The sequence below is a fragment of the Mixophyes fleayi genome, chromosome 3, assembly GCF_038048845.1.
Source record: "Mixophyes fleayi isolate aMixFle1 chromosome 3, aMixFle1.hap1, whole genome shotgun sequence".
NCBI lineage: Eukaryota > Metazoa > Chordata > Amphibia > Anura > Limnodynastidae > Mixophyes > Mixophyes fleayi.
This window is the reverse complement of record NC_134404.1, coordinates 66,625,264-66,642,547: the sequence shown is the minus strand read 5'-3', so window position 1 is coordinate 66,642,547 and position 17,284 is coordinate 66,625,264. Positions and strand designations below refer to the sequence as shown.

The window sequence follows — 17,284 nt, the reverse complement described above, 5'->3', positions numbered from 1 at the left end:
AGTGCACTGTTGACACATATCTTCCACGCTAATTATCACTTTGTTTCTTCTGTATATGCATGTGTATTATAAGACTATGAGGTGTTGAGAGAACTGTGTTTAAGGAAAACTATAAAGTTCTCCAAACCTGTCTTATTTAATCAGAAATACTATGATATGTTAAATAACCTAGTCTGTATTTTCTGATAAAGGTTGTGGAAGTGTTTGGGCGTGCCAAACATATTGTCTGTTCCAAATGTAATGCTAAATGGGCCCAGGTGTTCTGTGCTAATTGCAGTCAATACTGAAAAACCTGCTGCAGCCTTTCAGCTTGACTAAAAAAAATTATACCTTATACTCTCTATATAGAGGAAAAGGAACAGAAATACTATCTTTTGACTGGTTCATAGATAAATATGTACCTGTATTTTGCGGTGTGGTAGCAAAATGTGAGAAAGATAAAGCAACAGGATTTCACCTAAGTAGATTGGGGAAATCACTGTTAGCAGAGACACAGAAGGAGAGTCCAGTGGTAGGGGAATGTGTTGAGAAACACCTCTTCCCCTCCCCCGCTGAGTGAGCACGTGGAAGATCCCTTTTTGGCGCCAAGCTTCAAAAGGAGGACAGTTGCAGCAGTCATTTGAAGAGAAGTGCACTGTTGACACATATCTTCCCCGCTGAGTATCACTTTTTTTTTCTTCTGTGTGTATGTGTGTGCATGTGTAGACATGTATTTTATAAGACAATGATGTGTTGAGAGAACTGTTGTTTATGAGAAAACTATAAAGTTCTCCAAGCCTGTCTTATTTAAATCAGAAATACTATGATATGTTAATATAACCTAATCTGTATTTTCTGATAAATTGGAGAAGTGTTTGTGAATTTTGAAACGTGATTTAGTTTTTCTTATCTTGTGATGGCAGATAAAAGCAAAACAACACGTACCAAACATAATGTCTGTTCAAAATGTAATGTTAAACTAACAGGTGAACGGCTGGATCAGGGGGGGCTCTGTGCAGCCTGCACTGTGGCTCCTGTGAAACAGCCTATAGACACCTGCACCATAACTGTAGATCCTCCTGAGTGGGCGGCTGCCTTAACACAGGGAGTTAATACCCTTGTAAATCTGTTATCTAAACCAGTTGAGATCCCAGCTACATCTGGGGTTTCTCAGGGTATAACAGTAGGAATGACAGATGAGTCATTTTCCCCAGGGGTCGGTGTATTTCCCTCCCCAGCCCTCCCGGGGGTTTCCCAGATGGGAGAGGTGGGTTGGTCAACGGTGGCTAAAACCCTGGACCGGCTTACCCATCTACTGGAGAACCCCAGACACAAGCGTAGTGTTAAAAGACATAGACAAACAGCTAAAGTGCTGTGGTCCGTGTCAGACTCTGAGAGTTCCTCGGAGGAGGAGGGGGAATTGTTGGACGATTCAGATGTGTCCATTATAGAGTCAGAAGGAAACTCTAGGCACCAGGGTATGGACGATCTGGTAAGAGCAGTTCGTCAGACCCTGGGGTTTGCTGAAGTAGAGGAGACAAAGTCTTTGGACCGCTCCCTCTTTAAGAAGGCTTCTAAGCAGGTGGTCAGGTTCCCTCCCTCAGTTGAGTTGAGGGATATTGTAGAGGCCTCTTGGAAATATCCAGATAATAGGTTCTCTATGCCAAGGAAGTTTGGCGTATTGTATCCCCTTCAGGAGGAGGATATGACCCGTTGGGAACAGGTGGTAAAGGTAGATACACCTGTGGCGAGATTGGTTCGTCAGACTACACTACCTGTACCCGGGTCAGCGACCTTACAGGACGCGACTGACAAGAAATTAGAATCCCTGCTGAAGTCGATCTTCTCGGCCGCCGGTATTAGCCTCAGGCCAGCATTGTCCTCTACCTGGGTAGCTAGGGCCATGGAAGTCTGGGCAGGGCAGTTAGAGTCTGCCTTGCAGGATTCAGATTTACTGCCTCTGGCCATGCAGCTAAGGGAGGCAGCAGGCTATGTATATGAAGCGGCCCATAATTCGACCTCCATAGCTTCGTCTATTTCAGCTACAGCTGTAGTAGCTAGAAGGGCGTTATGGTTAAGGGCTTGGAATGCGGATTCAGAGTCTAAACGATCATTAGAATCCATCCCGTATACGGGTGTGATGTTATTTGGTCCAGGATTAGACTCTTGGATTTTACAGGCTTCAGGGGGCAAGAAGACGTCCTTGCCTGTAAATACTCCAAGACCTAGGGCTCGGCCTAGGTTTAGTTCTTTCAGACAGCCTCCTTACGGGGGCGGGTCTGGCAGACACCAGACTACCGATCCAGGGGCCGTGGAATCCAGGAGACCGTCCCGTAGGGGAAGGTCATCCTTTGCCCCTGTGGCGCGGAGAGCTTCTTCCGCCAAGCTGCCGGATAGACCAGCGGCATGACTACCACCCACCTCTGGTTCCAGAGGGTGGGGTGGGAGGACGGCTGCTTGGGTTTGCCCGGCAGCAGACCGGGTCCTCGGTAGACGAGTAGGTCCAGAATATCGTGATAGAATTCATGGGACCAGCTCACCTCAGGTTTTGGCTTCTGTCAAATCAGAAAGAGCTCAGGGCTGTCGATTTGCTTCGTTCAGTCGAAGCTATTACAGGCTTAGAATTTCCAGTAAGGGAAAAGGTTTTAGTCACACCCATTCAGGGTGCTAAGGCTAGACGAGTTGTTCAGTCTATGACCGAACTTCTAGAGTCTGAAAGGGTCACAGAGAATCCCTTGTCTAAAAATTAGTTTCTTGAGACTAGTGAGGGACTTGGTACGCAGCAGAAGGTTGTCTACACAGGACAAGTTGAGGTCCTAGATGGAGTGGACAGGCAGGATCCTGTCAGACAAGAGGCTGTCAGTAGCCAGGTCTTTGAAGCTGCTGGGAAAGATGGTGACATCTTTCGCGACCTTACCCTGGGCAGGGTCCCATCCCAGAGGAGCATTCCCGTGCTCTAGGTCCTCAGCTGGTGGTTGCTGGACAAGAACCAAACAGAAGAACAAAGACAAATAAATATTTGGACGTAGTGAGGGCATTACATATATATGTTAAGAGATCTGCAAAGATACGTAAGACAGTCTCTATTTGTGTTGTTTGACTTTTCCAAACGGGGATAGCCAGCATCTAAGCAAACTATTGCCAGATGGCTTACCCTGACTATCAGGGAGGCTTATGTCCAAAGTATTAATCTCCCTGTGCCGAAACGTATTGTTGCCCATTCTACCCGGTCGGTTGAGGCGTCTTGGGCGGCTCGTAATGGAGCCACGGCGGACCAGCTGTGCAGAGCAGCCACCTGGTCCTCGGTCCATACCTTTACGAAATTCTACCAATTTAATATATTCGCCTCCTTTGGCCGTAGTGTTCTGCGTGCAAGGAGATCAGAGCGGTCCCACCCTTCAGAGGGATTGCTTTTGTAAGTCCCCATGGTTAAGGAGTGTCCCCCAGATGGACTCAAGAGAAAAAGATTTATCGTAAGTATAAATCCCGTTTTTACTCCTAAGGCTATCACCACTGCCTGCAGAGGAAAATACATATTGGTCTTTTCGACTAACATATGATAGTGCCATCATGTCCCATTAGAGGGATCTGATCTTGACATACACCACGGCTACGTCATGTCAGCCTTGAGCCATGAGACTTGCCTGTCACTGCCTTGAAACAGGTGTGTGCTCTTCTACAACTGCAGAAGTAACTGCACTGCTCTCAGTATCTGTATGAGCGTTTGGAAAGTTTTCTTTGATAGATAGTACCTCTTAAAGAAAATAGATGCAGTACATGTACAATGCCACAGATTTTGGGGCATTACAGTCTAACTGCATGAGAAGTCTGGTAGCGCACTAGGCCCAAAAAAAGAAAATCACTGTCTGCAGGAATGTCCAGTTCTTTGAGAGGTTTTCCTTTTTATATGCACCAATTCCCTTTTCTATAGTTAGTGGCAATTTGCTGATAGTTGACAGATGTAACGTGTTTGCCGACCGTTTGTAGTACTCTGATATCACATTCAATAACTGTGACCACTTGATCTAACTAGTCTTTAAAGTTCATTATTTGGCACACTGTAGTATGTGCTTTCTCAGTTTAATTGAGGTGAGGTGTCCAGGCTGTTGCTACACTTGTATCTGCAAACCTCCATGGATAGATTTAATTAATTTTACAACCATTCCCTCCCCCCTCCTCATACATGTGCACATAGGCATGCACCCTGCTCTCCCCCTCCTCCGTATGCACACATGCATGCGCTCTACCCCCCACCCCCATACATACATACATACATACATACATACGCACACACACACGCACGCACACACTCACTCACTCTACCCTCACATACATACGCACTCTGCCCTCCCATATATACGCGCACACACGCACTCACTCTGCCCTCACATGCACATATGCGCTCACTTACTCTGCCCTCGCATGCATACATACATGCACATACGTGCTCACTCACTCTGCCCTCACATACATACGCACATGCACATACGCGCTCACTCACTCTGCCCTCACATACATACGCACATGCACATACGCGCTCACTCACTCTGCCCTCACATACATACGCACTCACTCTGCCTTCACATACATACATACATACATACATACATACATACATGCACATAAGCGCTCACTCACTCTGCCCTCACATACATATACGCACATATGCGCTCACTCACTCTGCCCTCGCATACATGCACATATGCGCTCACTCACTCTGCCCTCGCATACATACATACATGCACATATGCGCTCACTCACTCTGCCCTCGCATACATACATACATGCACATACGCACTCACTCTGCCCTCACATACATACACATACATACGCACTCACTCTGCCCTCACATACATACATGCACATAAGCACTCACTCTGCCCTCACATACATATACGCACATATGCGCTCACTCACTCGGCAATCCCATACATACATACATACTCACTCACTCTGCTCTCCCATACGTACATGCACACACAAACTCACTAACTCTGCCCACCATTCATACATACATATGCACTCACAATTTGTGTGAGTGGTTTTTCTATTTTCTCAGCATATATCTGTAGAGACACACAGATCAAATATTGAATAACACTACTTATACCTCTGTTACCTAAAATGTAGGCAAATATAAATTCACTAAATCCATTATAAGGGGGAGATTTGGTTCAATGTGATGTGTCTCTGGAAGAGTTTGTGGAGACACTTTGATGTCTGCCAAGAAATCCTTGCTCGTTTTTCCTGGCTCTCATAGAGGTGTGCAGAAAAATAAACCAAGATTCCTTATCATAATAGGCTACAATGTGCGCAGCCGGACAGGGGGATGTCCGGCAGCGCACTGCGTTGAATTGAATCTCCCCCTAAGAATTCAGAAAGATGCCTCCTTTATATGGATATGCTGCTTTCTTCAGGATCCAACCACAATGAAATGATCCACCTGATGGATATGAAGCTGACAAGGAGAGCGTACAAATAGTGCCGTTTTGTAGAGGTCAAATGGAGCCTCCAGTAAATAATATAATTGCATCAGAAAAATGAATTTCATCAGTTTGATACCCAAGAACATGTTCATGGTATAATTGTCAGTTGGCTACAATTTTATTTCAGGGTTCTAAATTTGAAAGGTCACCACATTCACCAGTCACATTTGAGGTTTGCCTGTTCATGTTAAAATTAGTATCTTTTAATTTTTTTTATTTATAAATACTAATATTTTTAAGCTTATCAAAAAGTTAAAATACTTTTTTTTTTTTTTATATTGGAACCGTGAACACTACAGTGGTTGAAGTTCAAGGTTCACAATTTGCTAACATTTATCAAAAATAGTAGAAATTGCAATATTTTTTTTACAAAATTTGCGCCATTTGAGAAACAATATATGACCGGTTCAAGCATCTCTACTTATCTGGTGAGTATACGAGAAGGGTGGCAGTCACTCCTTCCATAGAGTAGCTGTACTCTAACTGCACAGCAGCCAGGGTGATTTTCCGCCTCTCTCCTGTGTCTCACTGCACATTGCACCGTGACTACGCCCACCATACACACTCCAGCAGTCTGGACTTGAGGAGACCAGCATCATGAAATGTGTAGGAGCATTTTACAACATCTGGGGGCATGGGAGGAAGAGAAGTAGAGTGAATTTAGTAGGGTGGAATGGGTTGTTAAAATAGTGTGTGAGAAGGTAATGGGGACTTGACAGCACCTGGTCTGTGAAGGGAACAGAATTGTAATGTCGATAATAGGTGCTTATCAGCCATTTAGAGGTAAGTGCTTTGGTGGTTTCTTTGTTTAAGATGGTACAGTGGGTGGCTGGAGTTAGTTTTGACCAAATGGGGTGTGTACTGGTGTGCCCTAATTGAAAAGGGAGTAGTGGGATATTTAAGTACACAGGACTGGGGATGATGACTAGATGAGAACTGTATGTAAAGGTTGGGCAGATTGTGTTGGATTAACACTGCCGGTGTATGACGTTGCTGTAGGTGGATAATCTGATGGGGCTGTTAGAGGTGTAGCTTTACTTTGGCTGGATTCTGACCAGATGTTGCTCCTTTCTAGAGCAGGCGCTCTAGAAAGGTTGAACATGCTGCAGTCTGCTACCCACCTCTCCCTCCCAGCTCTGATTGGTGGTGGTAACCAATATTCATGGGAACGCAACCTATCAATGGCAACATCACTGAGGCATGAGGCAAATAGAACCCAGCTCCTTTATAGGCTGAATATTTGTTTAGCCCACATGTCTCCACTCTGTGTAACTGACCTATTCACGTTAAGCAGAGAACATCTATCCATATATGTTACATTAAAGTAGGGGTGTTGTGAGCTCAAATGGTAGAATTGACTTAATCACATATGATAGTCTACAGGAAGTAGTACTACTACTCAACACCAAGAAAAATAACCCGCACCATGAGTCTAGGGACACTCATATGATCAGATCTGTGTAATCAGCAATGGCGGTGCATATAGCTAATGATGCGCTCTACCCTAAATGTGTTTTTTTGTTTTTTTAATTTGGAATAAGATAAGGGAGCAGTGTCCCTTCTGGGCTCCTGTGCAGATATAGCAATTGTGGTGGTGCCAAATAGCAGTGAAAATGACACCTTCTGACATTTTCTGTGTTCAGGTATCTGCTCCAGCCTAAAGACAATGGAAGCAAATCCTCCAAGTCTGATGATCCAGGGTCCCTGAGACTGAGTATCTGTTATACAGAGGACTATGTGCTGACTTCAGAGTATTATACCCCTCTTAAAAGCCTGCTAATGAAATCCCCAGACATTCAGGTAAATATGTTATAGGCTTTAAAGTGAGTAATAAAAATGTATAATAAAATATATTTCCACTTGGCTTTAATTTTTGCCAATTCCTTCACATCAGTGCAGCTACGCTAATTTATTACAATCCTGCCAAGTCACTTGCGTTTGTCCTGATGTGCAGATTGTAGACCCAATTTCCCCTATTTCATGTGACTGTTACACAGGGGGTCAGATTCCTACCACCGCTTCTTTATTAGAAGCAATAGAGAGGATGAACACAGTGGTACCACATAAGCCTCATCGCACCTCCCCTCTACTGACATTGAAGTGAGATACAAAAAGCTGCGGTCAGACGTATTTCTAGAAGGGAGTGCAGGGGATAATTTAATCGCCAGCAAAAGAGACAGCCCTCGGCATTCTAACTGGCGATTGGTGCTGGTTACCATACCCACTCAGAGTCAACTATGCAAACATTTATTGATTAGAGTGGCTCTACACTTGTTCAGACAAACCTAGCATGTCACCTACAGCATATAGACTGGGAGCATATTCCTAGATTGGGGAGCCCACTTCATTGTAGTTACCAGGCATTTGGGCTTCTGCATCCTATAGGTGCAAGAGATTTGGGACTGCTTTGTGCAATGGTCATTAGAATGTGCTCTTCACTATATAGTGGTCTGCATTATATATATAGAGAGAGAAAGACAGGCCCGGCGCTCCCATTAGGCAAGGTTAGGCACTTGCCTAGGGCGCCGGGCTCTGGAGGGCGCCACAGATTAAAAATTTCTTTAAAACTGTGCGGCGACCGCTGACCATACCTTTCACGGCCACCGCACAACTTCACATACATCCACAGGGAGGGGGAGAGGGACTATTGATCATCACCGCCGCCTTTCTGCTCCGTCTCCTCCCCTCCACTCACTGACTGTCGGCCCGTGACATCATCATCACGGCCCGACAGTGTCAGTGAGTGGAGGGGGCAGACGGAGCAGAGAGGTGGCGGGGGGGGGCGCCGATTTTGAAAATGTGCCTAGGGCGCCAAGGACTCTAGCACCGGCCCTGGAGAGAGATGAATATGTGTTATGTTAATAGACTGTTACGAGAATGCTGTTTTTCTTAGACAAACTAAAACAATATTGCAAAATGTATAAATAAAGAGAGAATCCCAATAAACAAGTGACAAAAGAAATTTTCTCTTGCTTCACATATCCCTTTTATAACATTTTATTTCAGCCCATCACTGCGTCAGCTGCCTTCATCCTGGGAGAAGTTTGTAGAGATAAAAATGACGCTGTCCTCCCTCTGGTCCGACTCCTTCTTCACCACCAGAAACTAGTGCCGTTTGTGGCAGCCATTGCACAACTTGACCTGAATGACACACAGTGCGTACTCTGCAGGATCCACATTAAGATGTCCCTCATAATCTGCATCAATGATCGTCATTAAGCTAACCCTTTGTTTTACAGAGAAGTCAATACCATCTTCCGTGGAAACTCTCTAGCCACTCGTTGTATGGATGAGACCATGAAGATCGTTGGCAACCATTATCTGAAAGTAACTCTGAAGAATGTTATAGATGAGGTAATTTATAGCCTATGGACAAAAAATATTTATGCAAATTTTATTTGGTTTGCTTCTTGTCATTACAGTGATGATCTATAGCATCACTGTAATTACAAGAAGCAAACAGAATAAAAATGTGCATATATATATAATGTGTGTGTATGTATATATGTGTGTGTGTGTGTGTGTGTGTATGTATATATATATGTATATGTATGTATATATATATATATATATATATATATATATATATATATATATATATATATATATATATATATATATATATATATATATATATATATATTAATTACACTAATAGCTATGTTAAACAAAACTTTGCCAATTGTACTGTTTAGCTCGGGCCTGAACAATCTGTGGCTCTTCAGGTGGTGTACAAATACAATCCCCGGCATGCTTTGCTGGCCAGTAGCTAAATGGCATGGTATGCTGGGACTTGCAGTTTCACAACACCTGGAGAGCCACATGTTGTCCAGGCCTGGTTTAGCTGGTTCACTATTCAGTACAGCTTGTTAGGGGCAGCTATGTAGAAAATATCTACCCTGCTGCTTTTTCTCTGCATGCCGCTTGGCATGGTACAGACTCTGGTTTCTATGTTGTTCTAACCTGCCTGGTAACCTGACAAAAATAAAACTCTGACCAGCAGGATACCACCATGCAACTCATTTATATGTTTCCTCCTGAATCTTGTTAGTCTTGCACCTTATCAGGAAGCAGATTTTTGACTAAAACCAGTATGACATTCTCTCTCTATCGACAGTACCTGAACATTTGAATGCCGTTGTATCCCTGGCTTTCGGTTTTAAGATATGACTTTTTTCCCCCAATTTTTTTTGCACTAAAAACTTTTGAATTGATTTTTTTTCTGGGGTGCAAAGTTATTGCAATATCATCTCATTACCCTTTTTTCTTCAAGTTTTGTGGAAACTTGTGAAGGTCTGTTTCTTTTGCCAATCATTGAACAATCTGATATTTAGCTAATTTTGGGCACATACATAACACTCAAATTAGGTCATTGTAGGTGATTGGTGTGTTGAAGAAATGCAGTCCGTATTTTTCCCATTGATCACTTTCTGATCTGATTTGTCCTGTGAGTTATAATAACATGCTGTATATCTATTACAATTAATTTGAAAGTTACCAAAGTTGTAAGCAAACCACCCTCATGTGTGTAGCTTTAGTCTCTTGACTTTTCACTGTCCTCTCTAGTTACCGGATCTAGCAAAGGCTTATTTTGTTATGAAGTGTAAGTGGGACATGTGGGGAAACCAATAATAACCATTCGGATGCTAACTTTCATTGGCCTGGCTACACTAAAAGCTGATATATGATACTGTGTCACTGTGGGTTGCAGCGCAGTGTTATAAGGCCCACAGTGTTCTGTAAGCTCATATTAAACACACAGGTTAATTGAGTGAACGGTGTACAATGTATCTCTAGGTGAGCTGTTGTGGAAGACAATTGTAAAATGATACACCTAATTATTACAGTCAGTGAGACAAAACTTGTTTTGTACCATTTGTAATTATTGTGTAAGCCCTTTTTTCTGTCAGTTAGAATAATGACATATAGTAATACCTGCTCTAAAACATATATCGTTGGACACTTTGGAGTTTATGAAAGTCATTCCAGCTACATAGTGATGGACATTTATGACAATTCTTCAAGAAATAATGTTGCCCAATCAGATGTTCGCTTTCATTATCAAACGGATTGTTAAACTGACCACATTCTGTGTCATCGCAGCTTAAACTGGACAGTTGGCAAGTATGACTCCAAGTCAACTGCAGTGCCAGTTTATCATCCCATAGAAGTCAATAGAACCAATACTGGTGGAAAATGTTGTAGATGCGGCTGTAATGACACTGGAAATCAACTGGGCACACAACCCAAGAGAAGAACGGTCAAATCTCTGAATCCACGTGTGTTACCAAATTGAACATCTGAAATTTTGTGATCAAAATTAAAATCTGATTAATTGCTTTGGGCAATGATCCCTTTTCTTCAGTTACTTGTTGAACAGTGTTCATAAATTGCCATCATTTTTGTAAAATAGTTTGGCAGATCTGCAAAATTGGTGCAGCAGGATGAGTACCAATAAAATTAGGGCTAAACTAAAATGCATTTTGGGGGGCGGAGCTTGGTCGCCATCCTGTCCAGCTGTATGTGGAAGGAGCTCCGCTGTAATTACTCCCTAAACAGCGGAAAAGGAGCTGTCAAAACAGTTTAATCTAAGCCAGCATGTGGAGGATTCTGCAGGGAGGCTGTAGAGACTAGTGTGACCCCGAGAGAAGCGGACCTAGAGCCGCTGTCGAGTGGCTGGGCGTCAGGCTGATTGGGGCAGTGAGGCTGCAGGCAAACTATTACCCAGGAGTGGCCCCTGAAGTGCCTGCGCAGCGTCCTACCTGTTCCTGGGAGGCTCCGGTGCCCGGCAGCAGGGGTGCAAGGCCGACACAGCAGCGGTCTCTAGTTGCGCAGGGTCCCCCGGTCACATCACTTCCGGTTTGCGGGTCCGGTCGCGGGCAGCGGTTAAAACGGCTGGTGCAGAGTGGGACTATAGCCCAAGAGCCGGATTCATCTTTCATAAGTGGCCCATAGCAGTGGTATTTGGGCTGGCAACTGGAGCTGGAGACTGGAAAAGCCTGGAGGCAGTGGCTGAGCTGGGGGCAGACCTGGAGGCTATTGTATAGCTGCTGCAGTTGAAGGTACCTGTGAGCCCTTATCTCTATGTGCATGTGAAGATATTTGTAATGTAAAGAATCTCCACCCACCTGGCACTCACCCCAAATTATACCAGTGGGGTAGTGTTATGCACTTTCTCATATGATACTGGACTGAGCTTTTTTGGGTCCCCTACCATGTTGCAGCACACCCCTCACATGTGGCGCTGGTTCGCCTAGTCTTCTCAACTGTACCCGGATCCTGCACTCAATTAATATTTCAAGCCCTTAGCCTGGCATTTACCTTTTCTCAGTCTATAATTGGATCTATGCAAGGCGCCATGGCACCCAAAAGAGTGAAACCTATCCAATCACCGCCGCCAGGTCAATTCTTTAAATCACAGGCCTCCTCTTCCTCTAATGTGGGGAAAAACAAACATCCTGCAAATGCTTCGGTGCTAACTACCTCACCGTCCGCGATAGAGGGCCCCAACAGTGCTTCTCCGTCCTCTTCCCCCCCCCCCCATGTCGATGCGGATGGCCCTATCACAATTAAAGCTATGCAATCTATGCTTGCCACACTCAAGTCAGAATTACTATCAGAGATGAGGTCTTCAATTACAGATATTCAACGTGAAGTTGCCGAACTGGGAGGAAGGACAGGCCATCTGGAAGATAAATTTAAGGGAAATGGCGGCCTCCCACAATGAGCTAATCTCAGAACACGAAAAACTGAGAGCGGAGTTCAATGCCTCTCAAGAAAAAGCGGCAGATATGGAAGACCGGTCGAGACGTAACAATATTAAAATAAGAGGGATTCCGGAGACAGTCTCCTCAGCTGAGCTTCTGCCGTTTGTTACCAATCTATTCCACCAACTTTTACCCGCAACATCTGATCTCGATTTAACCATCAACCGTATTCATCGCCTCCCAAGGCCGAGGTTTGGTCCTGAGTCCCTCCCCCGTGACACCCTCCTCAGGGTTCATTTCTTTCAGATCAAAGATCGCTTACTACAGGCAGCCAGGCTGGATGAAAGTTCGTCGATTCTTAAAGAACTTCAATTCTTTCCTGACTTCTCGGCTGCCACTATAACCAAACACAGATCCTTTCAAGCAGTAACCAGCGCTTTAAGGGAACAAGAGATCCAGTACCGATGGGGTTTCCCAGTAAAGCTGTTAGTCCGTCGCCAAAATGTCTCCCATGTGATCACATCGGTAGAAGATGGCATTGCTCTATTGAAATCCTGGGACATCCCAGTGCGCGAGATGGCACCGGGCCCGAAATCGAGAGTGAGAGGTGACTGGTCGAGAAGTGCTTCATAAGAGGTTTATTTCCCATGCTCGGCAGCAGATCTATCCCTGACTGTTTGGTTTCTCGCCCAGCTTCTAATGTTTGAAAGTGAAGAAAACAGACTACCTCTTAAGGACTTCCCTGTATAGGGTGACCGATTGGAAGCCACAGTTGGGGTACTGTGTGTCTGGTTTGTAATTGTTACTGTGCCACTTAAATGTTTTTCCTTCCAGAGACTCCTATTGTTGTGTTGCAACAGTTTGTATGTAATTAGATAATACCGTTATGTAGTGGCAGTCCTTGTTATGCCTCTCTAAAAGCTAAGGTATTGTGTATTGCTCTTGTTATGATGCTAGATGTTACCCGGGTTTACAGTTGTTATTGGGTTTGAGTGGGTGATTTGTACGTGGGTGGGGACCCCGTTAGTCCATGCTCCCCCCGTTACTTATTTTTCCCCTCCAGCAAATACACTAACCCAATGGTTTGGGTTATTTTGGTTAGTTTGCCCTATTTTCTCTCTTTTGCTTTTCTCCCCTTTTTTTCCTCTTTTACCCGACATGCCTTTGATACTACTCAAGAACACACCCCTGTTCAGGCTGCAATTGTGGTTCGCTCCCCTCTCTGGATTTTGGAGGGGCTCTACTTTGGTTACAGGTTATACAGACAATGCCATACCCTCCTCAAGCTAGATGGTTAAACTACTTTCTCTTAATGTCCGGGGCTTAAACTCACCAAATAAACGCCGTATGGCGCTGTCCTCCTTTTTTAAGCAACGGGCAGATATTGTTGCATTACAGGAGACTCACTTTTTAGCCTCTGCACCCCCCCCCCCCCCCCCCACTTTCAGAGACAATCACTATCCCACAATTTATATGGCGAACGGTCCACTAAAACGCAATGGAGTTGCCATTTTGTTCAGCTCTAATATCTCTCTCACTCTTAAAAAGCGGGTAGCAGACAAAGCGGGTAGATACCTGATTTTAGTTGGCCTACTGGAAGACACTTTAGTCACCCTCACCTCCCTCTACACTCCAAATTCTCGCCAGGTACTTTCCTTAAGAGAGGTCTTCCAGGAAGTGGATAAACATAAGGAGGGGTGTCTAATAACGATGGGTGATTTTAACATCGTGGCAGACCCCAGGATAGACAGATCTCCATCTGTCCCTCCCTCTGCGGCCTCCTCTCAGCTAGGTCCGGCAGGTGCGTTCTCGAAGCTGTTGGCGGAGCATGGTCTGTATGACGTGTGGAGGGTCTCGGAGCCAGAGGGGAGAGATTACACATATTTCTCCCATGTCCATAATTCGTACTCGCGGATAGATCTTATATTAACAGATAAATGGACGTTACAAAGGTCTATCCGCTTGGAGATCTTGCCTTTGGCGTGGTCGGACCATGCTCTGTTACTCTGGTCCTGGCGTCTGTCACGCCCTCATATACCTCCCAGACCATGGCGCTTCCCAGCTTATTTACTTTCCTTGCTAGAGGCGAAACTGGCTTTAAAGGACTCTATTTCCTTATTCTGCCAAACCAATAATCCAGAAGAGACTAATATTTTTAACTTTTGGTGTTCTCTAAAGGCGGTAGTGCGGGGGGTCGCCATCCAGACCGGGGCTAGATTAAAGAGCGCAAATGCACACTGTCAGAAGGTGTTAGAAGCTAAACTTCAAGTGCTTGAAACGCAAAATAAGGCCCGCCCATCTAGAGAGATTAAAAAAGAACTTACTCAGGTAAGAGCCCAACTACAGAAATTACTTATGGCTAGGACCCAAGCAGCCCTAAATAGATTGCAGCAAAAATTATACGTGGCCGGGAATAGAGCAGGGAGGATGTTAGCGCGTAAACTTAGAGGCCGTCAAGCTAGGAACAGAATAAAATATCTATCGGAAGAAGGTGATCGAAAAGTCTCTAATCCCAAAGACATAGCTAATACATTCGCTAAGTTCTATGCTACCCTATATAATCTGAAGGAAGATCCCACCATGATCCAGCCAAATAGCAAAGCCATAGATTCCTTCCTGGAGGGCCTTAATCTTCCCAGTCTTGATCCTGAAACAGCCATGGCTTTAGATACCCCGTGGACACAGTCTGAAGTTGAAGAGGTTATTAAAAAATCACCGAAAGATAAAGCCCCAGGCCCAGACGGCTATACCAATAATTTCTATAGTGCTTTCAAGTAGAGATGAGTGCGGATCCGAACGGGATCCGAGCACTGTTCGGATATTTCTGGCGGGCAAAAAAAACGAGGCTCTGTCGTCCAAGTCTCGCGTCGAATCTCGCGAGGGGTGGGAGGGAGGGCCCAGAACAATTCCATCTTGTACCTCTTTTTTGGGCATTATGTGCTCAAGCTACCTCGGTGCAACCTTTTGGCCTCAAAACAATATTGTGAGGTGTTCAGAATAGACTGGAAATTAGTGGAAATGATTGTTATTGAATGTTATTGAGGTTAATAATAGCGTAGGAGTCAAAAAAAAAAAAAAACCACAAAACTGGTTTTTAGCACTTTTTATGTTATTTTCAAAATAAATCCGAATCCAAAACCTTAAATCCGAACCAAAACCTTTCGTCAGGTGTTTTGCGAAACAAATCCGAACCCAAAACCTCAAGCAAATCCGAATCCAAAACACGAGACACCAAAAGTGGCCGGTGCACATCCCTACTTTCAAGTCTGACTTAGCCCCTATTCTTGTGCAAGTGTATAATACTGGTACTGAGCAGGGGCACTTCCCCAAAGAAATGCTCGAGTCTCAGCTGATAACAATCCCGAAGCCGGGGAAGGACCCCGCTTGTTGCTCTAATAATAGGCCCATTGCCCTGTTGAATACTGATATAAAAATTTATGCCAAGCTCATAGCTAATAGATTGCAAAACCTTATCCCACAGCTCATACACCCTGATCAGGTGGGGTTTGTCAGTGGAAGCCAGGCCTCTGACAATACAAGACGAGTCCTCAACATCATTGAAAGTATGAATGGGTCCCACCTTGAGCTAGTAATTCTCTCCCTCGACGCAGAAAAGGCCTTCGATAGGTTGCACTGGGGGTTAATGCAGCAGGTCCTTCTTCGCTTTGGGCTGAAAGATTTTTGAACGGGATCATGGCCCTTTATAGTGACCCCACGGCTAGAATACTCAGTAATGGTTTTCTCTCTGATCATTTTAAGATTTCGAATGGCACCAGACAAGGGTGCCCCCTTTCGCCCCTAATTTTCATTTTAGCAATAGAGCCTATAGCCCAAGCTATTAGACAGGCGAAGTCCTTTCCTGGGGTCACAGTCAACCAGACTGTTCACAAGCTGTGTCTTTTTGCAGATGACATCTTACTATTTGTAACTGACCCGGAGACCTCGCTGCCGCCCCTCCATGTTATACTTGATAAATTTAGTGGGGCATCTTACTATAAATTGAATACCACTAAATCCGATGCGTTACCTATCAATCTTCCGCCACCTAAAGTGTTGAGTCTTAGGGCTCTCTTTCCTTACTCTTGGAAGTCTGAAGCGCTTCATTATTTGGGTATTCAGATTACTCCCTCGATAAACAACATTGTAGACTTTAACTTTGTGGCTCTGATTCCCCTAATACTTACCTTGACTAAGTCATGGATGTGCTGCGAGGTCTCCTGGCTAGGTAGGCTGGCGGCCTTTAAGATGATGATTTTGCTGAAGCTAATGTATCTGTTCCGTACGTTACCATTGCACTTACCAAAACCTATACTGGACAAGTTACACTCTATCATGTGCTCATACATTTGGAAGAACAAACCTCCACGAATAGCTAGTGTTCGTATGTCTTTAACTAGACAAAGAGGTGGTCTAGCTCCCCCAGACCTGGCTAGATATCATATGGCTTGCCTTCTGGCCCAACTTAGAGACTGGTCTCTCCCCCCCCAATACAAAACCATGGGTAGATTTGGAAAGAGCTCGCAATCCTCATTTCCCCTTGCAGGATCTACTCTGGCTGCCTAGACGGTGGCGCCCACCGTGTGGGTCCCTGTCCCGGCTAGCTGGTGACTCGTTGAGGGCCTGGGATAAGCTGATTGTGAACTCATCTGCCATATCTCTTCCCACTAAGAACCTGTCATTGAGAGCTTTGGCTAAATTGATCCCGGATGTAAATTTGTTCCTGTGGATAGCGAATGGCATGGTAGTCCTAGGATCATTATTCGATGACCAGGCGTTGATGTCTTTTAACGCAAATCCAACACCAATTCCATATATCTGCGAGAGATTTTTACAAATACCTACAAATCAGACACTGGATATCCTCCCACTCGAGATATAATCTGACCCTACAGGCCCTTCCAGCCACGCTCCTCTCGAAACTTACGAAAGGAAATAATAGAGCTGGGATCACCTTTTGGTACGGATTCACCTCCCCGGAGCCAATAGCCAAGTGCTCTAGTCAACTCCAGTGGGAATCAGATCTCCAGATAGCCCTCACAGAGGACCAGTGGCAGGCAGTCTATGTAAATGCTTTTTGCATGTCCAAATGTTTAAACCACACTGAAATGTTCA

The 17,284-nt window shown here is 44.6% G+C and overlaps 1 protein-coding gene across 1 annotated transcript in view; it reads left to right on the top strand.

The window, feature by feature from the left end:
- Positions 1-17,284, top strand: part of RASA2 (RAS p21 protein activator 2) — a 72,604-nt gene that overhangs the window by 38,610 nt on the left and 16,710 nt on the right. The window contains exons 10-12 of the mRNA XM_075201618.1: positions 7,109-7,265; positions 8,472-8,620; positions 8,705-8,819. Of these exons, the coding sequence (XP_075057719.1) occupies positions 7,109-7,265; positions 8,472-8,620; positions 8,705-8,819 (421 nt within the window). The remainder of the gene's footprint in view (positions 1-7,108; positions 7,266-8,471; positions 8,621-8,704; positions 8,820-17,284) is intronic.